At 42.8% G+C, this 25,031-nt stretch overlaps 2 protein-coding genes across 2 annotated transcripts in view; one reads left to right on the forward strand and one right to left on the reverse strand.

Annotated features, from left to right (window-relative positions):
• LOC307230752 (uncharacterized protein) overlaps nucleotides 1–9,092 on the forward strand; it is a gene marked incomplete at its 3' end in the record, with an annotated part of 55,185 nt that extends 46,093 nt beyond the window's left edge. Inside the window, exons 3-4 of the mRNA XM_080001189.1 lie at nucleotides 7,767–8,047; nucleotides 9,072–9,092. Of these exons, the coding sequence (XP_079857315.1) occupies nucleotides 7,767–8,047; nucleotides 9,072–9,092 (302 nt within the window). The remainder of the gene's footprint in view (nucleotides 1–7,766; nucleotides 8,048–9,071) is intronic.
• A 1,919-nt stretch (nucleotides 9,093–11,011) lies between these two features.
• On the reverse strand, nucleotides 11,012–23,932 carry LOC307230048 (uncharacterized protein). Its single transcript, XM_080000231.1, has 4 exons — nucleotides 23,610–23,932; nucleotides 21,986–22,299; nucleotides 20,153–20,569; nucleotides 11,012–12,974 (listed from the first exon to the last, which is right to left on the reverse strand). Exons 2-4 carry the CDS (start codon nucleotides 22,263–22,265, stop codon nucleotides 12,016–12,018), a joined length of 1,656 nt encoding a protein of 551 aa, XP_079856357.1. The 5' UTR covers nucleotides 22,266–22,299; nucleotides 23,610–23,932; the 3' UTR covers nucleotides 11,012–12,015.
• Between the last annotated feature and the right edge of the window lie 1,099 nt (nucleotides 23,933–25,031).

Genomic DNA, 25,031 nt, shown 5'->3' on the forward strand with positions numbered 1-25,031 from the left:
TGAGACTGGAAATGATCACCCAGCCAAATATGAAATATTCCGCATCTTAGATAGAACCAGAGACCCTTCTGTTAATATGATATTAGATCATGTGAGCGTGTATGAGTCCCATTCCTACCTCTGTCCTCAGGGTCTATCTTGAAGCTGAGCACAGCACCGCATACTTCCCGCGCTCCAGCACCACACCGCATTGACAAATAAAGATTGTTCTTCTTCTTCTTCCACGGGCCTGAACACGGTGCGGGGGCTGTGGGCCAGGAGCGGCCCCAGCACCCGCACCGTCGCAGCTTGCTTTGAACACTAGGACACAGAGGTTCAAGTGGTGTCTCCCCTCCCTGTCTCACTGCCTGCCGGGTGGAGAGGGCGATACTATTTATACACATATATTTTTTACATTCTTTTAATTAATTTTTATTGTTACAAACATTTGTGCATCAGCCACACACCAACGTTCTAAAACCTCCAGTTTAGTGTTTGAGAGAGATGGGTTTGTGGATTAAGACGCTTTGTGACATTATCATACAATACATCCGCTATAAATATGCAGGTTTTGGTTACGAACACACATTCACACCGTGCACACTACGCGGTGAAGACTCCAACGCTCTGTACTGGTTACAAACTGTGCATCTCTAGATGTCTGTGTATCGTCTTACCTGCTTGACATAGGTGATGCTTTTCGTTTCATATTTGATCTTTTTTTTACTGCAATTACAAATTTGATCAAGAAACTTCACACAAGTTTTGAAAAAAATTGTCTATGCATATAGGCAATTGAATTTAAAGAAATGTCTAAGCATAAAGACGATCACATTTAAAACTGTGTAAGAGTATAGACTATCAAACTTAAAAACCGTGTAAGGGTATAAACTTTCAAATAAAAAAAAAGTCTAAAGGTATAGACTATCAAATAGAGAAATTGTCTGAGGGTATAGACTATCAAATTTATGAAATTCGATTTTTCTGTCCTTGATGCAATGGAATTCAAATACTCTGTGTTCTATGCCCGGCATGCTGACAGCACAGGTAAAAAAAAAAAAAAAAAAAAGATTGAACCGTTTGTACTGTCAGATTATAGTGAGAGAGATGATTGTGATATTGTTCGTAGTGGTGTGATGTTGTAGTAGGTTTTACGTTGCTGGAAAAAGTGGAGGTTGGTTCATTAATGTATTATTGGTGGAGGTGAGAAGTACGTTGAGTGCAGTGACGTGCAGTCAGGTGAGGCTGTGCCTCCCCTGTCATCATGAAAGGAAAAAGAAACAAAATAATAAAGTAACACAAGTATTAATATTTGTTCTCTGGACTATGATTTTGGTGTGGTTCTTAATGTATTTTGACCATTTTTATAGTAAAAATCGCAGAAAATTCTGTATTTCCTGCTTAAATAAACGGAGTGTCCTTCGGAGACGAGAGGTGAGGCATGGACAGCCGAGCCTCCCTCCAGATTGAGCAATCACTCACAAACTGGATTGAGCGCGTGCAAATGGCGCGTGCTTGTTCCCATTTCTGTGTATGTTTCCAATATGATGGTTGAGGACACTTTGATGTAATAAAAGTATACGTCTTCTTTTCCATGGTGTTCAGTAATGTATTTCACGTATGTGTGTCATATTTACATCTTATTGATATGACATCAATCCACAGGGAAAATGCTTGCCTTGAGGTAGGCAGTACCTCTGCCTCAAGGAAGGCGGCGATAGTGAGCAGCCTGATAGCCTGCCAGCAGCCAGGTCACGTCAACTCTAACCCGTGTGCAAAAAGTACATTACATTACATTTAGTCATTTATCAGACGCTTTTATCCAAAGCGACTTACAAGGGAGAATAACATTCAAACTACATTGCGACAGAGACATTAGTGTAACAACAACATTAGTGTAACAATAAATACTGCAAGGTGGTGCTAAGTAATTGTAGGTTAGGACAGGAGGTACTCACTGAAGAGCTGGGTCTTCAAGTGCTTCTTAAAGACAGAGAGGGAGGTCCCCACTCTGGTCATTTTTGGCAGCTCGTTCCACCAATGTGGAACTACAAATGAGAATAGCCTGGATTGCCGTGGTTGTATGGCCGGCAGAGCCAGGCGACGCTCATTTGACGAGCGCAGCATCCGGGGGGCAACATGTGCTCTTACAAGAGCATTTAAGTAGGCGGGAGCATTCCCAGCAATCACTCTGTAGGCCAGCATCAGAGACTTGAACTTGATGCGGGCGGCTACAGGTAACCAAGCGGCTACAGGTAACCAAGCGGCTACAGGTAACCAAGCGGCTGCAGGTAACCAAGCGGCTACAGGTAACCAGTGGTGCTCGATGAGCAGCAGAGTGACATGTGCCCTCTTTGGCTGGTTGAACACCAGTCGCGCCGCCGCAAGTAAACACAAGAAGTGTGCTGTGCGACGCTGTAGAGCTTAGCGACAAGCTGTCATTTCTCGCCCTGAAAATGGAGGATTTGATTTCTAAACTAAGACATTTTTCAAAGCTGGACTTTCAGTCAAAGCAAGAAGTCAGCTTGTGCTCACTATACCTGCAACAACGGCGTCTGTGGAAAGGTCGTTTTCTGCATTGAAAAGGATCAAAACATACAGTCGAAATCGGACTGACCAAGGACGGCTTTCTTCACTGGCAGTTATCTCAATTGAGGCAGAGAGACTTTTAAAACTCAAAGGAGCCAGAGGACAACAAGAGGACTTTTACAACAAAGTCACAGGGATCTTCGTCCAGAAGGAAAGGGGAATGGACTTCATTTACAAGTAAAGGTAAGATATACTGCAATATACAGTGGCACTGGTGTTTTAAAATGGTTTTCAGCATCCTATTCGCTCCCATTCTCTCATCCTATCCTATTGGCATCCTACTTTATGTTTGTAAATCTGACTTGTGAGTCAGTGCCTCCCCAACCCCAACCCTCACTGCCGTCACTGGTTGAGTGTTGGTTTTCAGAACTGTAGTTTGCGCTTTGTTAATAGATTTTATCGCAAAACATTCCAAATTATTTGTTAATTTGGAATGGTTTGCGAAAAAATTTACTAAATTCAAAATAATAAACGAAATGAATCAACATAAATTGGGAAACATTGCTTACTAAATATCTAGAGGTGTGAAAATGCTTCGATCCTAAGATGCATCGCAGTGCAGGTTTGAACATCTGGAAGGTTCGGCATCGATGCGGTTGTAAAACGCGGTCGAAAGCTTCGCAGTGTGGCTGAGGCCAACACGGAATGAACAAGGAGAAGCCGAACAATTGATTTTTTTGATTGACCATTGAGTCCGCGGACTTAATCGCGATTAAAAATCAGCCTAAAAGAAACGCTCCGCCCGTCGCGGTTGGAAAGCTCTGCTGACGTAGTCGATCAGGTGCTGGGCCGGCCAATCAGAAGCCACGCTGTAGGACGCGCTGCGTGACTTTGACCGTGACGTGTTTCGCTCTGCCCCGATGACGTCGGTGAACTAATGGAAGTGGTCACTAGTTTCTCGGCTAACGCGGGCACTGCTTGACGCCGCCTCGTGGGTGAAGCACCGTTGTACAAACTGAGGAAGGCGGAGAAAAAGGCCAAGCGTCGGTGCAGGGAAAGAATGGAGTCTCAGCTCCAGCTGTCTGACACCAGACACTTGTGGCAGGAATTACTACAGAGAGAAAGCTACCTCCATTGTTGAGCATGCTAGCGTTATCCTGCTGGTTAGCACAACAGAACCGAGTTCCACAGCCGGAGGTGAGCGCACTGTTGGCACCTCGGAGCACGAGGTGGGAAAGGCTCTGAGACGGGACAGTACCGGGAGGGCAGCCCGTCCGGACGGCATCCCCTGACCCGCTTCCCCCTGGTGCGATGGAGAGCGTTGCACAATCATTGATCGGTGAATCATAATTGAATCGAATCGTGGGGCCAGTGAAGACCACACCTCTACTAAATATGTTTTTGTGATTAATTATCAGAATCTAAGTCTTGAGGAGAAGATATGATGCATAACTGCAGCAGAAATGCATTCGTTTTGGTTTATATAGTTTATTTATTTTCTCTTTTGAGTTTTTGTTTGATATGACAGAGAAAAGCGCAGCTCCTCTAAAACCATCGGAGGAGGGCTGTGTATGTTTGTGGACAACAGCTGGGCCACACAATTTTGCATACGAGAGCAAGTGTGCACCCTCGACTATGAAATATTAACTGTTTCTTTCAGACCCTTCTACAGTCCACGGGAATACGGACAGATTACGATAATTCTCACATATGTCCCTGGTCCAAACTTTGAGGCTGCAGGGGAGAGAATAGCTGAGAGCTATAACAATGCGCTCTCTTGCTCTACAGATCAAGCTATCCTTACCCTCTGAGACTTTAACGCGTGCAATCTATCTGAGCACCTGCCGACTCTCGAGAAATATGTGGACTGCCCTACTCGCTTAAACAGGACTATTGATCAATGCTATGGAAATGTCCCCAATGCTAATGGAAGTGTATGCAGACCCCCGCTCGGAAAATCGGATCATAACATCATTCATCTACTTCCCAAGTACAGAACTGTGGTGAAGAGAACGAAACCTGTCTCCAAGGAGATACATGTGAGGTCTGATAGGAGTAGAGAGCAACTCAGGGATGGACTCGAAGACACTACTTGAGACATTTTCTTTGAGTCCTGCCAGGATGTTCATGAACTGACAGACATTATCACGTCATATGTAACATTCTGTGAAGACACTACGTCTGAAAAGAAAACTGTCAGAATATTCCAAAATAATAAATCCTGGGTGTCTAAAGAGCTTAAGGGCTATATTAATGAAAGGAAGCTTGCCTTTTGTGCCGGTAACATGGCTCTGGTCCATGAGAAAAGGAGGAAGCTCAGAGGGGCCATCCTTAAGGCAAAATTGAAATTCAAAAACAAAATAGAGAGTAAGCTTGTAAATGGTAATGTGAAGCAAGCCTGGGAGGGGCTAAACACCCTAATGGGCAGACCCCCCAAAAAGGATGAGAGCCCTAGTAGTCAAATCGATGTCAATGACTTAAACAAGTTCTACTGTAGATTTGACACTACTGATGACAGCATGGGATGTGATGAGATATGTAACAACCTTCCAACAGCAACCCCCATAGCTATCAGGGAGGATGAGGTTGCTGCCTGTCTCTTAAGACTCAAGCCAAACAAGGCCCGAGGGCCTGACGGACTGAAGCCTAGGATTCTCAAAGATTGTTATTTCCAACTTAAAGTAGTGTTAACTAGGTTGTTTCAGCTCCTCTTAGATAGCGGTACAGTGCCGCTATCATGGAAGCACTCTATAATCAGGCCTGTGCCCAAGAAGCCAGGTGCAAGCTCACCTAATGATTTCCGGCCCATAGCATTAACTTCTGTGCTATGCAAAACTATGGAACGAGTCCTGGTTAACCACCTCCCTGCAACTGTGTCAACTATGCTGGACCCATTTCAATTTGCGTATAAGAGAAATAGAGGTACAGACGATGCATTACTCACCATGTTAAATGCAGTCACACAACATCTCCAGCATCCTAAAGGATATGCCAGGATTCTATTCATAGACTTCAGCACAGCTTTCAATTCAATGAAGATTAATATCCTGCTGAAAAGGGCTGCTGAGCTCAAGGTGCACCCCAGTTTAATCTGGTGGTTTAGGGATTTTCTCTCTTGTCGCCCACAAAAGGTCTACGCCAGGGAGAGCACATCAGAGGTGCTCACTGTCAGCACAGGTTGCCCACAAGGCAGTGTTCTGTCCCCTGTGTTATTCTCTCTTTTTACTAATGAATTTATGATCAACGAGCAGCATTTTAAACTATTCAAGTACGCGGATGACATGGCCTTAGATGGCCTGCTATTTGAGCCAAACCGCCTTGGTGTAGATGCCTACCTAGCTCACACTGTAGCCTTTGAAGGGTGGTGCCACACCAGCCAGCTAGGAATTAATGTGAAAAAGACAAAAGAACTAATCATGTCTAAATCTCTGGATGTTACCATACTGCCAGTCTCGCTGAATGGCCAACTCGTAGAATCTGTGGAGAACTTCACATATCTAGGCTCAGTTTTAGACTCCAAGATGAGCCTCTCTGGTAACAGAGTATATTGTCAAGAAATGTTCCCAGCGACTCTACCTTAGAAAGCTAAATAGCTTCTGTGTCAGTCAGCAGGTCTTAGAAACTGTGTATAAGACCATGATTGAGAGTGTTCTGACATTTCACCTTTCTGCCTGCTATGGTCATTTAAGCTGTAAACTTTCAAACAAGCTTTCTAGGATTGTGTCAATGGCCAGTAAAATCATTGGCAAACCCCAAAAGGCCTTAAGCCTACTGTACAAGGAGAGGTTGAGGAAGAAAGCCTTGAGCATCACAGCCGATAGCTCCCATCCTCTCTCCAGTCAGCTTGTGCTTTTGAACTCTGGTAGGCACTACAGAGTTCCCCTAGCGACCAAGAATATTTATAAGAAGTCTTTTATCCCCAAAGCAGTCAGTGTTCTTAATCTGAAAGAATGACCTGATGATGACAGTGACAATAATGATGAAATGATAATGACGATAATGATGAAGCAAGAGTCACTGGAGGTTTAATATTTGTTTATCACCTTCTTAGTGCTGGTGTTTTATTTCTATGGTGTGACCCTCATAATACTGTATTTTTGTCTCTACTGTTCTTTGTTTGTGTCTGCGTGTGTTGTCTGAGCCGAAGACAAATTTCCACCACGGTGGACAATAAAGATCTATTATTATTATTATTATTATGCTGATTGAGATAAGATTATCCCACAGAAAAGGGTAGTCTGCAGTGTTACAGCAGTAACGGAGAGCCACAGTGGCATGAAGCATTTGGAAATTGGTCATTCTAAATTAAAGGATATGATAAATAAGTGAACAGTATAGTTTAGACACTATACATTAAATAGTAATATTGCATAAGTGCATTGTCAGTTTATATTATATACAGTAGTGTTTGTGTGTTCAAATTCTTAACGGTTATCTTACTAACAATAAAATAATGTGAAATACATTGGCTGTCTCAGTTTTAATTTGGGCACTCCAAAATTTAAAGTAAAAATCTGAAAATATCTTGTGAAACAATTAAATTTGCAATTGTGTATTGATGAATATTAACTAACCTATCTATCCAGTGTTTTATTTCCGCAGTTTTAAGCATTTGAATCAGAATCCACTGGAGTTCAACCTCTGACCATCGTAGAAGTGACTGCGTCTGATTGGGAAAGACCTGAAGAAGTGACAAAAGCATTGATCAGAGTATTGCTCTACAATTGAGTTAAGACCATAACGTGTCCAGCACTCAAAGGTCCTTGTTGTCATGATCCTTCCCTATCCTGCTTGTCCTTCGGGGACGTCTTGGAGCTGTCCCTTGAAGGGGTCTCTGTCCCTCTCTGGCTCCCTGTCTGTGTTTCATGTCACTTAATTTCCCTGTCACAGCACACGTATCCTGAGTCAGTTACCACACCACCTGTCTCCATTTCCCTCGTCACTCCCCTTGTATTTAACTTGGTGCTATTCACTCATTCATTCAGAAATGCATTCTTGGAAAATTTGAAAACCCTGTGTGAGTTACACACTGTCGAATATTTTGTAGCCAAATCGATATTCTCTGGACACTATCCCCTACATATTAGACATTATAATATAATTCTGTTATTACACTAGGGTGCACACATTTACTTAGTTGCTGGGACTGTAGTCGACTATTCAGCATAACTGTTTGGGAATCACAGAATTATTCCACGCGCCCCACTTTTACAATAGTGAACCTACACCTAACACTGTCATAATGTGTCTCACCCAAGTGTTCAAGTCTGCGACCAGGTCAAAGCAACCCTACCTGTCCCGCTTGAAGGACCACTACACAACCAGAGATGAGACCAATAAGGCAGAGAGCTACAACTGGTCCACCGCCTGGGATCCCAACAGCAGCGCCAAGCCACGTGCTCCCAACACCAACCACCTCTTCCACGGCAACTCCAGACTGCCCCACCACCTCGGCTCTCATGACGCCACACCGCTCAGACCTAACCCAGGACGACTAGATGCGACCTCTCAGTTGCAGTCCTACAACAACAGGTGTATTGTTGGTCTCCTCCGGTGGCATTTGAAAATATTCCGTTTCGTGATCACATTCAGGTGGAAATCTGCTGTTTGAAATGTTATCCAAGTCCAAGATAACACCGGTATCAGATTCAGCATCAGTGTGGGAAAGCTGATTGTCATTGCGGAAAATTATGTGTTGTACTCGCTCCTTACATTGACTTGGATCTGTCGCACTGGTCAGATCAAGTTCTGCAATATGATTTAGATCTTCCGCCGCCCACTTCTCGTAATCCATAACAACACAGAGACAAAGGTTTTCACAGACAAGTGAAACCGAAGGACCCTCGTCTTCTTTACAGAAGTGATATCAGCATTTATTCTTCGTAGGTATATGCCCCCTACACAATGTCTCTGTGTGTAAAACTAGTATGATTTAAAGGTTGAAGTCTATCAAAAGGGTTTCACATTGTGACTTCACATCATATAGAGGAATGATCTTCACCTGGACGGTCGCCTTTAAGGAAACGATCGATCAGCGTTGTTCAGCGTCTCGGTAAGTGAACTGTGTCCCCCCCCGCCCCCCATGTAATCTAATGGGAATATGTACCATTTTTCTATTTATAAATCAATCTCAGTTTTGAAAATATATTGGGGGGGGGGGGATAGTAACCCACAAAGGAACATGAATTTGGAAAAATCAAAAAATTTTCTCCAACTTATTTGGCTGCTCCTGGCAATTTTAGAATTCGTGAGATAGTGGGTTTTGCTGCATTGGGTCACAGTGCATAAGCGCAAATAGGGCCAGAACCTAACTTCATGATATTAGGAATATCCCAAGACTTGTTCAGATTTAGGTTGGCCCAGCAACCGTAAATCTCTTGTGGGATAGTTGTTGCTTAAAAACCGAATTCTTTTTTGTTGGAGGAAGGCAGAGGTACCATCAGTAAAACAGTAGCTTACAGAGCTGTCCAGTAAATTAGACCTGAAGAGAATTAGGTATTTTCTGAGGGCTAAAGTTGGGAAATTTGTGATCAATCTTTATCAATTCCCTGTCTTCAACTTAGGAGCGCTCGCAGGGAGGGTGAGAGGTTGGAAGGGAGATGTCTGAGGTTGCACATTTGGTTTTTCATTTTACAATTGTCTTGTTTTTCATACATATTAGTTTGTTCTTTATATTTACAATAACAGGAAAACATTTTGTTTGAGGTTTTTAATAAGCAGTTCAATACAGAAGCAGTGAAACTGTATAAAAAAAAACACTTCTCAAAAACATTTCAAATGTAAACATAAATTACATAAACATTAAACCTAAAAACTGTTCCAACAATACTCAAGTAGGATTTTTTTTTTTTCAAGGATTACATTGTAAAATAATTTCAATCCTAGGATGGAACTAATATTCAATATTTGTACTGGAAAGGTCGCAACGCGAGAGTAACGTATCAAAATATCATTGCCTGGGTAAGTTCAGCCCTTTTTAAGCAAGGTGGATGGAGCGCTGCAAAACATGCATTTCCATTAAGAAAAAGGAAGAACTTCTGTCATCCCGTCCTGTTATCCAATTTAAACATTCCACATCCTTTTTGGGAAGTTTCTCTAATGGGTCCATGATGTGAAAAGGCGCTCAGTGCAGCACTTGGCCACTCACCTGGTACCAGCAGTTCAGGCGCCAACATTTTACACAGTGGTGCAGTCTTTCTAATTAGTGACTAAAATTATGTCGATTGAGATGACTTTTAGAACAAAAGCTCTTCCCACACTGTTCACAGAGGTAAGGTTTCTTTCCTGCGTGCAGACGCAGATGTACTTTTATTTCAGTCCTTGTCGTTAATCTCTTCTCACACTGTTGACAGTCATATAGTTTATTTTCTCTGTTAGAAGTTGTTACAATGTTTTCTGTGATAATCTAAAAGGGGAAAGGGAAAGAGACGAGTGGATTATAAAACAAGTCAGAGAGGACCCTAAGAATTAAGGTAAAGGCAGAGTAAAGGCTGATCATTTCAGCAGCCAAACTTGTCAAGTTTGGCTGCTGGTCTAGGTAATTAGGGCCCAGGATTAGAGTGGCTGCCTACCTGCTGCTCGTTGGTTGGTCTAACGAGCAACAGGTAATACCCCCATCCTCACACACACTGAGGAAGAGGAGCCCTTGTCATGACATGCCCATCTGCTCCTGGGCATATTCCAACTGGCCTACTCTACAAGAAACTGGTATGTCTACAATCCCGTCTTCTGTGTCTCTGTGCCGGCGGTCCCTGAAAACGCCATTTTGGTGGTGTGTGGCAGGCGAAACTGCCACAGCAAGATTAGGATACGGGAAGGTTTTTGATCTGAAAACCTGATATTTCAGAATTGAATGAGATAATTGGTGGTGGCTTCAATTGTGTGTTAGAACAGTATCTGGATAAATCATCGAATGCAAGAATCTTGACCTCCAAATCTAGCCAATTTTTGAAGACTTGATGTATATACTACTACAAAAATGTTGGATGTGTTGAACTGTTTATCCTACTGCAGGGAGTATTCCTTTCATTCACAGGTCCATAATGTTTACACAAGAATTAATTATTATTTTGGTGGGTGCTGAACATATGCCGTACGTAAGCAATGTTAAGTGTCATAGCATCATCATATGGGATCATTGCCCTGGAAACTTATTTGTGTTAGAGATATAGAAAAAAACAGAGAACTTGGAGCTAAACCCCCAACTGCTTACAAACTCAGCTTCCTGTACATATTTACATGAAGGAAATTCAATTTTTCATAAACACAGTACTCCTTTACTTTGAGAAATCAATTCCCTGTCTGCAACTTAACAGCGCATTTGGGAGGGTTCGGGTAGGAAGGGAGATGTCTGAGGTTGAACATTTTTATTTATTTATTTTTTAATTATTTTTGATTTTCATACATAAGTTTTCTTTGTTTATATATACAATAACAGGCAGACAGTCTGAGTATTGTATATTGTTTATTAAGCAGTTTAATACAGAAGCAGTGAAACCATCAGAATGTCTGTAAATACGATGCTTCTTCTCAACAAAAACATTACACAATAAAAACATGTTCCAACAATATTGAAGGATTAGAAGAACAATGATTTACAAAGACAAATTGGGAACCAAGAATTGAGTTACCCTTCACAAATAATAATAGTTACTATGATTAAAATGGATGTGTTCAGAGTGACATTTTGTTGAAAGCTCAAACTATTTAAGGCTGTAGGCAGTGAAGGATTGAACAAATGTTTCTTTGAAGAAAACACAAAGCAAAGCAGGAGCAAAAAGAGAAGAGTTGTAAACTAATCCTCTGGTGACAGCACCTCAGCTGACCCCTCTCTGTGACACTTGGATCTCTAGTGTTCATGTTACAATCATATCAACACACAACAGCTTTTACCTTCTACGGAAGGATTACATTGTAAAATAACTTCAATCTTAGGATGTAACTAATATTCAACAGCACAAAGAACACAAGGCAGGGTTTAATTGTGAGTTTGGATGAAATGATGTTCCTGCAGCTGTGATGACCTGGTGAAACTCTTGGACAGTGGTACCGTCTGTCTCCTGTGTTACTACCCTGAAGTACTTTGAGTTGACATTTTGCACTTCACATGGGGAGAACAGAGAGACGACACTCTCTGGAGTGTATGGGGAAAAATACAAATAAAAGAAAAGAAAACTGCCGATCTTCTCAGTCTCATGTTTTCCCTTTTACTCGTGAGGTCGGAACGCAAGAATAAAGACAACTATCCTTGTCCTGGTCTGTTCAGCCTTTTTGAAGCAAGGTGGTTGGAGTGCTGCAAAACATGCAACACCACTTAGAAAAATGAAGAACTTATGTCATCCCGTCCTGTAATCCAATTTTAACATTCCACATCCTCTTTGGGAAGTTTCTCTAGTGGGTCCATGATGTAAAAGGTGCTCAGTGCAGGGCCCCGGGGAGCGACTTGGCCACTCTCACCTGGTACCAGTAGTTCAGGCACCAACGTTCTACATAGTGGTGCAGTCTCTCTCATTTGTGACGGAGATGATGTCTATCGAGATGACTTTTAGAACAAAAGCTCTTCCCACACTGTTCACAGGGGAAAGGTTTCCCTCCTGTGTGTGTAAACTGATGAAGTTTGAGAGTTACTAAGCGACTTAATCTCTTCCCACATTGTTCACAGAGATAAAGCTTTTCTCCCGTGTGTGTACGCTGATGTTTTTTTAAATCGCCTCTTGTCACAAAGCTCTTCACACAATGTTCACAGGGGTAAGGTTTCTCTGCTGTGTGTGTAAACCGATGCAGTTTGAGGTTTCCTAATAGACTGAATCTCTTCCCACACTGTTCACAGGGGTAAAGTTTCTCTCCTGTGTGTGTAAACTGATGACGTTTGAGATTTTCTATTCCACTGAATCTCTTCCCACACTGTTCACAGGGGTAAGGGTTGTCTCCTGTGTGCATACGCTGATGTCTTTTGACTCTCGCCCTAGTCTTAAAGCGCTTGCCACACTGCTCACAGGGGTATGGTCTCTCTCCTGTGTGTGTCAGTTGATGTTTTTTGAGGTACTCTAATTGACTGAATTTCTTCCCACACTTTTCACAGGGGTATGGTTTCTCTCCTGTGTGTGTAAACTGGTGAAGTTTGAGATTGCCTAATCCACTGAATCGCTTACCACACTGTTCACAGGGGTGAGGTTTGTCTCCTATGTGCATACGCTTATGTCTTTTTACTCCAGCCCTAGTCTTAAAGCTCTTCCCACACTGTTCACAGGGGTAAGGTTTCTCACCTGAGTGTGTAAGTTGATGTTGTTTGAGATACTCTGATTGACTGAATCTCTTACCACACTGTTTACAGGGGTATGGTTTCTCTCCTGTATGCCTTCGCAGATGTACTTTCACTTTCGCTCTTGTTGTAAAGCTCTTCTCACACTGTTCACAGTCGTATAGCTTCTTTCCTCTGTTAATAGGATGGCGTTTTCTGTGACAACCTGAGAGGGAAAGAGAAAATAATGGATTATAAAACAAGTCAGAGAGGGCACTCAGAATTTGTTGAGTAAAGGGTGATAACTGAAAAAGAGGTTAATTTGCAATAATGACCAGCTGGCTGCATTATGCCACCATCCCACTTATTGATTTGAAATTATTTCATAACTAGTATGCCTAGCGCAGCAGTAGACTCAGCAACTGCAAAGCTTGTTTGCAGTTACTCCGCTGTGTAACTTCCGCTAACAAAAACAGTCCACAGCAATGTAGCTTACTACATATACAACTACAAAGCTACCTATGCGTCCAATATAGTGGAAATTTACTGCGTTAAGGATTGCCTCACTATTATTGTGTGCTCAGGATCTGGGCGTCATCGTGACCCGTACTTTCCAGATACTACTCATTAGAGAGCCTACTTGGTAAACAACATTATTCATCAGTCAAACTGTTGGAACACTCTGCTTGAGTTAAAAAAACACAGTACAAACAGTACTGTGTCTGTGTACTCTGCAGAGACAAAATCTGGTATTTTTCATGATAAAGGACCTCTTCTCTAGGGTGATTTTTGCTCACCACATATCTGGCGTCAAGAACAGGATTGGAAAACAGCAGAAAAGGAGGATTTTTTGTATTTTATATTTTTTCCTCAGGGCGGTGATCCTTCCCGCAGATCAAAATGTGGCCACACAAAATATGTTGGGGAAGGGTCTACTGTTCTTCCCTGGTGGTACTGGTAGGACCAGAATAAATGTGATTCTCCAGACAAAGAACTTATTTAGTGGAGAAGGGGTACTCGCATAAAAAAAATGGAAAACAACAACGGGAACTAAAAACCTTGGTAAAAAGGGTAAAGACAGCCGCTCTGAAAATGTTTTTACAGGTCTGAACGGATAGCAAACAGAAATAGTCATAAGAAGTTTTGCTGTGAATACCGCTGTGAACAGACAGTGAAGGACTGTGGCCAGCCGGAGAGAGAGAGCGAGAGACTGGTGGTTGTTGCCTGTGTGCCACTAGTGGGTTATAGATGACCTCAGACCTGTTTGAGTTGGAACTAAGTTTGTAATGTTGAGGCTGATTATTGAACTTACAGGTTGATTGTCCTGGAAAGATGGGTCTTTTTGTACCACCATAGCAAGAGGGCTATAATATCCTTGGGGGATTGCAATTGTGTCAAAAGCCAAAGGACGAATAATTAATACTTAAATAATGAATAATGAATCTAAAATTATGAGCAGAGTTGAGAAACTTGAGTAATAAAACAACGATTCCCATTTAAAAAGCAGACACCTATTATTATAGCCAGAGTTTTGGCCTAGAAGGTAACAAGGATAAAATTGAGCAGCTGCCATAAGTATATAAATTAAATAAAGAGATAGGAGAATGCAGAGAACAAAATCTATGCCTCAGGAACTGGGATATTCCACAGAACAAGATATTAAGAAACAAACAAGAAAAGGGGTAGCCATTTGCATGTGGTTGTTTTTAACAGTATTTCTGGTTTTGTTCACTGGTATAATTTGGAGGATGGTAGTAAAAAGAATAGGGTAGAAATAGTAACATGACTAAATAAATTCTGAAGAGGTGTCAGGTGGGAAGGAGTAGCATACCCTCCCTGGATCTCCATGTGTACTAAATGTGGCAGGTAGAAGTGGCCTCTGCTGGTTCTGCACTTTGTCATCTTAGATGAGTTAGTCTGTTCTACAGGAAACCTAATCTTCTGAAAAGTAACTGAACCACAATATGAGTCTTTAAAGCCATACTAAGGATAAAAAGCATTAAAGCTATCTAAGCCTTGGGAAAGCTGAAAAAGAAAAAAATAAAGACTGCCTGATGGGGGAACGACAGACCTGTTTGAACCAACCGAAGCATAAATAAATTAAAATAATAAATAAAATACAAAAGATTGGTAAAAAAAAAATTAAAAGCAACTAATGGGAATATTTCACACACTTCTGGGAAAAAAAAGCTATTTAGATCAAGAGAGTGAGAAAAAAAATGTTTTGGACTAAAATATATTTTTTTCCTACCTAGACTAAGGAACAGAAGGACCCCGAAGACTTAAGGAAAAAACCCAACAGTGTACTCCCCTCCTGTGGCAATTACATTGCTAGAATTGTTCCCAAAACAAGTATTGGAAACAGAAAAATATAAGGAGAAAGGGGAAATCTATGACTTTGTTTGAATTATTGGATAAACGGGGATACAGGGCTCTAATGAGGAAAAAATGGAGAAAAGCAGTTACAGTAGGGAGATTTACAAAGTGCGAAATTAATTATGGACGTGAACGAGGTGTCAACAGCTGTCCACATATTAAAAAAAAAAAAAAAAAGAAAAACACCCCCAGTAGTATCAAAATAGATCCAAGAATGCTCCAAAACCCTACCAGTGGAGGATCATTTGACATTGATGTGTGTGCGGAAATGATAAAGCATCATAATGACAAAGAAAAAAAAAAAAAAGAGGGAAAAAAAAAAAGGGAAATGCACGTGTTGACATTATTCAGGAAACAGGGAGACAAACTGAGAGCAGCTACTAAAAAACATGTCAGGCACATGATAGGCAAAAACCACAAAATCTACAGTCCATCTACAGTTGACAGCATGGCCTGGCAACCTTTGTGAGGGATGAACCTCAACTGGACAGACGGTGGCCAGTCCCCAACTGGCTCCAGTGTTGAGTGGCTGGTCACTAAAATCCAGGACACATCAGTAGTCAACATGTATAAGCCCCCACCATCGACGCTGACCGTGTCGGCCCTCCCGCTGGTCCGGTACCCGCCATCTACGCAGGGGACTTCAACTGCCAGCATACCGACTGTGGATACATACATCTGCAGATGGAGAGACGTTGTGTGAATGGGCCTCCAGCGCCAATACTCTGCTCCCGTACGATGCAAAACAGCACCTAAGCTTCTACTCTTCCTGATGGAACACCCATACCAACCCGTACCTAGCCTTTGCCCTGTGCCGCAGCGCTGACAACACACCGGAGAGAGACATCCTTGAGGTTCCCCCGATCACACCACTGACTGTCCATCATCCAGGCTCCCTCTCTGGTGCAGCCAGTACTAGGCAAGCCGGTCAGGAGATGGAACTTCAGGAAGGCCAACTGGCAGTCATACACAGCTGAGACAGAAAGATCAGCCTGTCTCCCGGATCCAGATTCTGCTGATGTGGACGCTGTGTATGCTGCCTACCACAAAGTCCTCCTAGGGCAGCAAAGAAATCCATCCCACGAGGCTACAATGAGAGCTTTATCTCTGGCTGGGATGAAGAATGCAGCCAGCTCCTGTGAGACCACCAGCAGGCTGGCTCAAGGGAAGATGCGGATGCGACTGCAATGGCACTACTCCAAAAGCTGGATGCGACCCATAAGGCTAGATGGACTGAAGTTGTTGAGTCAATTGACTTCACCCACTCCAGCCGCAAGGCATGGCTGACCATCAAGCAGTTGACTGGCAGAAAAGCATCACCCCCCCAAATGCCCGGTGACAGCAGATGTCACCGCGTTCCTGCTTCTCAAGAATGGCCGTTTCCCTGGAGCAGACAAGAATTCCACCCTCCTGACATCGCACAAGGTTTCTACCCTCTCCAGGGCGGCCAGTGCTGATGCCAACCTATCAGGAGACTTTACCACAGCGGAACTCAGTGCGGCTATCAGCAAACTAAAGCAAGGTAAGGCCCCAGGCTGTGATAACATCCACCCGGAATATGTGATTCACCAGAGTGCAACAACATCTGCTTGGCTCTGCGCCTCCCACTTGTCCTGCTTCCGGAGATCCAAGCTCCCCAAGACCTGCCGCCGTGCTTCAGTCATAGCCCTGCTGAAGCCAAACAAACCCTCAGAAGACCCCAAGTCCTACAGACCTATCTCTCGCTGCTCTGTGTCCCATTTAACATTCTTGAGAGGGTGATTCACAGCCGCATTGAGCCAGTGGTGGACCCACAACTTCCCAGGGAACAGGCCGGTTTCCGCCAGGGCAGCTCAATGGTAGACCAGGTAACACTGCTCATGCAAGACATCGAAGACAGCTTTCAGGCTAATGAGAAAGCTTGGCTGGTGCTACTGGACCTGACAGCTGGACCGTCTGGCACCGCGTACTTCATCTGAAGCTACTGAGGACAATCCCAGATACGCATATGGTGAACTTCATCATGGAGATGCTGTGGAACCTCAGCTTCATCCTCCAGACCAATAATGGCCAGAGAAGTAGGTTCAGAAGACTGAGAAACGAGGTTCCTCAGGGTTCTGTCCTCTTACCGATGCTTTTCAACATCTACATCCATGACCTTCCAGATACAACATCTAGGAAATATGGTTACGCAGATGACCTGGCCATCATGCTGAACCAACATGGAAGGCAATGGAAGAAGGTCTCAACCAGGACATGGGCATCTTGGTTACCTACCTCCACAGGTGGCGCCTGCAGCTCAGTACTGGGAAGACGGTGTCGGCAGCATACCACCTTAACAACAGGAAAGCAAAGAAGGAACTGGATGTGTATGGGGGTAACAAGCGTCTGGAGTTCCAGCAAGCCCCAAAGTACCTTAGCGTATGCCTGGATAGGACGCTTACCTTCAAGCAACACCTAGAAGATGTGAGGGCCAAGGTGACATCAAGGGCCTCGCTTATCCGACGTCTTGCTGGTACAAGCTGGGGGGCCTCAGCCAGGACACTCCGGATTTCTACACGAGCCCTGGTCTTCTCTGCAGCTGAATACTGTGCCCCAGCCTGGTGTAGAAGCCCACATGTCAAAAAGGTCGACACCGTGATCAACAACTGTCTCCGGAAAATAACCAGCTGCCTGAAGCCCACCCCTGTGTCCTACCTGCCAGTCCTTTCAGGAATTTCCCCGGCTGGACTTCGACAAGAGGCTGCTACCATCAACCTTGCCAGAAAAGCCCAGACACACAGCTGGCATATCCTGCATGACACAACCGTTAAATCAGCGCCTCCACATAGACTCAAGTCCCGCCACCTTTACAACAACAGATGCTCCGTTCCATCCCGGAGGATTTGTCTACTAGTGCATGGCTGGTGGCATCCTGAAAGCTGAAGTGGGACTCGGCTGGGCCATCACGTATGCACGTATGCTTCAGGACCCGGTAGATGGTGTTGAAGGAGAACATCTACCACGCCGTCAATGGACACTGCTGAACCGCTTGCGAACAGAAGTCGGCCGCTTCAAGTCTTCTTTGAAGAAATGGGGCCTGGCAGACAACGCAGCATGTGAATGTGGCAGCCAGAGCAGACTGCCCAACACATAACAACCACCTGTCGCACGCACGCACAAAAATAGTGTTTTTATTTGATAGTGTTGAAGCTAGAGTCACAGTACTTCACCATCCTGAATGTCTGCTAAACTGACTGGACTGGTCTTTGCTGGACTAGGCTGAGCTGGACTGAGCTGGAGCTTTTTCTGGTTTATTCTGGATTATTTTGGTTCATTCTGGTTTATTCTTCTTCAGAATAACCCTACACCTTCATTCTGCCTCAGAAGGTTAAGGGCGTGTGTGTGTGTGTGTGTAAAAGTAGTACGATTTAAAGATGGAACTCTATCAAAATGGTTTCACATTGTGACTTCACATCACATGGAATATGGAGGAATGATCTTCACATGGACGGTTGCTTTAAAGGAAACCATCGATCGGCGTTGTTCAGTGCTATTCAGCATCTCTGTAAATTAACTGTTTCCCCATGTAATCTAATTTGAATATTTAACTCCACGGTTTTAACAATTTTCTCCAATTTATAAATCAAACTCGGTTTTGAAAATATATTGAGAGATAAAAAGAAAACACAAAGGAACACAAATCTGGAAAAATCTTACTTTTCTTCTAGAAAGGTTTTTTCAACTTATTTGGCTGCTCCTGGTGATTTTTGAAATGCGCGAGATGGTGGCTTTTGCTGCAGTGGGTCACATTTGATCATTGATTAATAAGGCTCTGAATAAAGGGCAAATAATAGATGAGGTGGGCTTTTATCTCAAATCTGCTCATGTTACAATTCAGACTAACTGAATAAAGAATCTGTACGAACCCAGATACCTTGAGAATTGTTTTTAAACTAAAAACGTCAATGAAGTTTCATGACAGCGTTTCTGGTATCAGGTAACTGCCGGTTTATGACTGGGAAAATCTGTTGTCCTGCATATTATATTTAAATCTCTCTGGTCATTACATTACATTTCGCAGATGCTTTTATCCAAAGCGACTTTCAATTGTTCAATCACCGACGGACGCAGCCATCAGGAGCAATTAGGGGTTAAGTGTCTTGCTCAAGGACACTACAGCATGCTAGCAGGAGGAGCCTGGGATCCAACCAGCAACCTTTAGATTACTAGACCACCAGCTCTACCTCCTGAGCCACCATCCCCATCATGGTCATAATGTCCGGTGGAAATAATTCCCTCTAAGCACAATTTGAATTAGTGCTGGGCTATAAAACCTTAACGATAATTGTCACCATATTTTTCCCTCTGTGTCAAAAGAAAAGACTCCATCATTTCTCTAAAAAATTGGCAGATCTGTTCATTTCCGCGCCCGGCAAGTTGCCATGGAAAGCCAATTAGTTTGGACGATCTAAAGCGGACCTTTCACCTCTAAACTAATCACGTTTGTTGATATATAAATAAGCCCTGCCCCATTTATTGTGGACAGGTTGCACTTGTAAACACAGTAGACACGCACACACACACCACAAACTTTATTTATTCGATTAGACCTAGTTGCCATATTTTGTTTTTAATTTGATCAATTTTATTTGAGTGAAATGTTAATAAAAACAGATGCACTTCTTACTTAATGTTCACAAATGATAATTATTTGATTTCAAGTAGTTATATTCATAATATCTAATTATTTATTTTCAAATTAGCTTGACTGACGGGACTTATTTTATTTTTTAAATTAATTTCAATTAAAAATATTATACATCTACATGCCTTGATGATTTCATTTTTATATAGCCTACTTGTAAATTATTTATAAGCTCAATAAACCAGATAATATTTAACGGCGATCCCTCCTATTTGTCCGGGAAATTGAAATCTCGCAGGACAAGTTGACCGGCACCAATTTTTTGCTTAGTTTTATTCAATAGGGAACCAACAATTGATGAAATTATTACCTGCAGATATTTATCCGGTCAACAGCTTGGTAGGAGAGAAATAAAAACTTACCTGACTGAGGTTGTCTGGTCTCCTTCCGATCTTCATCGCTGTCATCAGTCTCAGTTTTAGAAGAGTGTGAAGAGAGGAGCTGCTCAGCACCAGCTGGTTCTAAAGCAGCAGCTGGATCTGAGCTACTGGCTGCTTCTGACACTCCCCAGTCCTCTCCATCAGCTTCTGTTTCCATCTGGTCAGTTGAGGCGCTGGCTACAGGTTCTGCCTCTTTCTTCATCTCAGTTTGGTTTTGATGAAGCTGGGACCACTGAGAGCACTCTTCATCATGTTCCCTCTTCACGGGGAACTCCTCCTCTTCCTCTTTAATGTGTGGGGGCGCTTGCTCCTCCTGGCACAGACTGGGGCTCCACTCCTGCTGCTCAGGGGGAAGCTCCTCTTTACAGACAGAGAGCTGCTGGAGCTCTGGAGGCAACACTGAAATACAGACACAGAAAGATGTGAAACCTCAAGATTGGTGCATTGGAGTTTAACGCTCAAATCTGATCAAAATGTCAAATAATTCTCAATAAAATCTGATCACAGTAATAATATGAAACATGTAATTTTCATCATAAATTAAATAATGTCGCGCGGCCGTCTTCACTCAAAATCATCATTTCAATGTGAGATTCAAGACAGCTGTTTATTTTATGTTGGAAAAAAGGTAGAAAAGGTACAGCCTGTGCAAATAACACCTATGTTTCCATTTTATTTTGAGTAGAAAAGGGTCTGAAACTGATAGGTTTCAACTTGCGCTGTTTCATATAAGATAATATATAGCAATTATTACCTATAACTGTTCATATATCAGGGCTCCAGATGAACTGGTTGTCACGACTGAAAAATTTAGGAGCATCAGCACAAAGTCAAAGAGCACCACTGAAATCAACATTCAACGCAACACATTTGTATGTTTTCCATCTTAACTGTATTACTGATAAATGCTTTGGTAATAAATAGACAATTTACAGAAATAACAATGTGCTGTTTTATTTTAAGGGAAAAGTCACTGGTGAAGTCGTGCTTTAACAAAAAGATCTGTGCTATTATAGAGATTTTTTTATGAACTAAACCCATTTGTCCTTGATTACTTTTCATATACTTTTCACATGATACATGTTAATAAATAACTGACAGTTTGTATGAACTGGACGTGATCGGTAGTGAAAACTTTTACGACGCGCCTATTTTATCTGATTGGCTAAGTGACCATAATGTGACTTTATAGAGGGATTTCAAGTAGCGTGCTCCAGACCACAAAGTTTAGTGAGGGCACGTTTGGTGGATATTTAAATCGGCAGCTTGTTCATGGCACCGAAATGAGGCACCGAAATCTGCGTCACGATTGGGTCCGGTAGATACGGATGGTAGTGCAACCAGTGCCAGAGTGGTACCGGGCAGTTCTGCAATAAAATTTGATTATTTGTATATGGCAGTCAATGTTGATTTTGTGGACACTCAGATAGGCTCAGCTCTCCATCTCTCTCCAACTCTCTCTCGCTGACACACACAAATTCTCGCTCCCTCCTCATGTTTCATATGATATCATGATTAGAAATGAAAAAATAAATGTTTGACATATTTGCCCGTCCCTCTGGTGCTCCTTGTTATAAAATGTAGGAGCACTGTCTCCAAAAACGGTACACCGTTTAAAGTGTACACCGCACCAAGATGGCGGCCACCGAGGAAAGACTTTGTTTATACAGTCCTTTCCCAGGAACGCAAAATGAATTTCAGTGCTCTACTGACCAATAAAGTTGTATAGTATCGTATATTGCTCCATATGTATTTTTACTCGCCATGTGATAGATATGATATAAGCCTTTTAAGATATATTAGAAGGGTCCAGACCTGCTCTCCTCAGCTGGACTCTGGGTCTCAGGATGAAAGCCAGCCCTCTGTACAGCCTCCGGGTCTCCTGCACCGAGCGCCTCCGTCTGCTCTCGCAGTCCACCACAGACCGTTCAAACTCTCTGAAAATGTCTCCTCCTGCCGCTATCACCTTGTAGCTCAGCATGTCTCTCACTTCCTCTCCCACCTTCACCTTGTCACACAGGAACAGAAGCTCTCCCACCAGCGCAGATATTCGCTCTCGTACGGAAAAGGTGAACAGTTGGAGCTGCTCCGCCATTGTTGTTGTTGTCGTGGAGCTTCTGGTCACGTGTCTGTGTTGGAGGCAGCAGGAAAGTGACAGATCAAGAAGCGCTGCTGAGAGCTTCTCGTTGTTCTAGAATGAGAAGAAAATGTAAATGTTTATTTTACTTTTCATTTTATGTTCATTGTCTTGAACTTAATAGAAGGATGGTATTTTATTTTAGATTCACCTTAATCAAACAGGAATGCCTATCTCATGAGGTGATCAATTTGTATTAGTAAATGTTTATTTCTTTAATCCGACCCAATTTGCTTGTTTATTTTCATCTTTATATCCAATCAAACAAGAAAAAATATAAACACTTTTTATTCATTTTCTCCACATTTACTTTTTATAGTCACCTTGTTGTTCTTTTGAAAACTTTACATTTTACTGCCCACATCTATAATGCCATTTTGAATTATAAATCTGGATTATACTCTGCGTACCAGCTTGAATCTAAAGGAGGGTAAATGGGATGGGGGATGAAAGCTTCGTCAAAATCTGGTAATCTCTGGTCCAGTTCAGGGAAATTCGTCACTCCGTTCCTCTTTAGCTTCCCAATTCAGTTTTCTTTTGCAGTTACAATTCTATACTTTAGTGGTATTACCATTATTAAAACTACTATTGTCACAATTAGTGCTATTACTCTCATCATTACTGTTATTATTAGGACTGTTGTTATTGCTGTAATTTCACTTTTGTTTATGTGTTCATATATTTTATTTCATACATCTTTCTTGTCTTGCAGGACTTTTGCTGCTGTAACACCTGAACCTTTTTTATGTATAAGATAACACTTATATACACTTGGGCATATACATATACAGTCTCATACATAATCCAGCTTCCCCGAGCCTTTTGAGTGTATTATTAGAAAAGTAATTTATACTTATACTACTTGGTGCAGAGTGCATTGATTTGATATTTTTAAATCAATCCTTTTTATGATCATCGTTTGTTTGCACTATATGGAAATGTACAAAGATGTATGTACATGTAAAAACATTCTGCTTTGACTTATATATGATCTAATTATAATATATACTCTGTTATAATATTAGAAATGTCGCAGGGGTTTGTTAATAATAATAAACTATTACATAGTATAAGTAGCGGGGGGCACCGTTTTCTTTCCAGTAGAATATAAAGTACAGTCATGTTTTGCTGTTAGACAGTCCTCGCAGGGCAGAATAATATGAACCCAGTTGTTCCTTGTTCACAAAAAACAAACTAAAGTCCAACAGGAAAACAAGCGTAAAGTGCACTTGACTGCACGAAAAGCCCTAAAATCCATGTTAGAGCAATAAAAAGGAAATAAAATCAGTGCTCAAGACTGACCTGAGCTGAGCTGGGCTCAAAGCGCCGCTGTCTGGCTGCGGGACTCCCCGCTCTCCGGTGCTCCCTGCTCGGTCTTCCTCTGCAAGACAGGTCGGGGTTCTGGGCCTGCTAGCATGCAGCTAATGCTAACGGAAGCAACATGGCGGTGCTTGTTGAGTGGAAAATGAAATGAACAAGCCAAGCGACCCACAAGTGAATGAAGCTTTTTAAACGTGTGTAAGCGTTTGGAAGTTGGAAGAGATAAAAAAAAAAAGATTAATAAGGCTCGAGGAGGCGTTTACATTCTCCAACTCCTACGACTCGTTGCTCCGCTCGTTGTTTTCATTGAGACGTGTCCTTGGCAAAGCGCCACCTGGTGGTCTGCAGCAGGTACAGCAGCCACTGAATGTGGAGACTGCAGACGGAGCTCGTTGCTTTCATCCTTTTAATCTCATATGTGCACAATAAAAAGCTTTAAGAACCCTTCGTGTTTTCTGTTTATATTCATCTTCTTCGGGCTGCTCCTGTTAGTGGTGGCCACAGCGGATCATCTGCCTCCAACACCTTCTGTTCTGCGCATCTTCCTCCCTTACACCACCTCCCTGCATGTCCTCCCTCAGCACCTCCATCAAGCTTCCCTTTGGCTTCCTTTCTCATCTCTCCTCCACACGTGTCCAAACCATCTCAATCTGGCCTCTCTCGCTTTTCATTACATTACATTGATCAGACGCTTTTATCCAAAGCGACTTACAATTGTTCAAACAGCGACGGACGCAGCCATCAGGAGCAATTAGGGGTTAAGTGTCTTGCTCAAGGACACTACAGCATGCTAGCAGGAGGAGCCTGGGATCCAACCAGCAACCTTTAGATGACTAGACCACCAGCTCTACCGCCTGAGCTACCATCCCCTTCCACCGAACTGTCCGACCTGAGCTGTCCCTCTAACGTCCTCGTTCTTAATCCTGTACATCCTTGTCCCTCCCAATGAAAACCTCAACATTCTCAACTCTGCCTCCTCCACTTCATCTACCTGCCTTTTAGAGGTGGTGCCACCGCCTCTAAACCGTACAACATGGCTGCTCTCACTACCGTCCCGTACACCTTCCCCTTCACTCTTGCTGGAACCCTTCTGTTACAGATCACTCCGGACACTCTTCTCCACCCACTCCACCCTGCCTGTACTCTCTTCTCCTCCACTCCACCCTGCCTGTACTCTCTTCTCCTCCACTCCACCCTGCCTGTACTCTTTTCTTTACCACTCTCCCGCACTCTCCGCTGCTTAGGATGGTCGACCTAAAGTACTTCAACTCATCCACCTTCTCCACCTCCACCCCTTGCATTCTCAGCTTTTCTCCGCCCTCCCTCCCCTTCAGGCACATGTATTGTGTCTTACTCCTGATGACTTTCATTGCTCTTCTCTCTAATGCTGCCTCCACTTCTCCA

This window comes from Zeus faber, assembly GCF_960531495.2.
Source record: "Zeus faber genome assembly, chromosome: 5".
NCBI lineage: Eukaryota > Metazoa > Chordata > Actinopteri > Zeiformes > Zeidae > Zeus > Zeus faber.

Excerpts from the sequence above, each read along its gene's own strand:
- LOC307230048 (XM_080000231.1), bottom strand. The coding sequence starts at position 22,265 with ATGGCGGAGCAGCTCCAACTGTTCACCTTTTCCGTACGAGAGCGAATA. Across the intron at positions 20,570-21,985 it reads AGTCCAGCTGAGGAGAGCAG|TGTTGCCTCCAGAGCTCCAG; the intron begins GTCTGGACCCTT and ends TCTGTATTTCAG. Across the intron at positions 12,975-20,152 it reads GACCAGACAACCTCAGTCAG|GTTGTCACAGAAAACGCCAT; the intron begins GTAAGTTTTTAT and ends TTTCCCTCTCAG.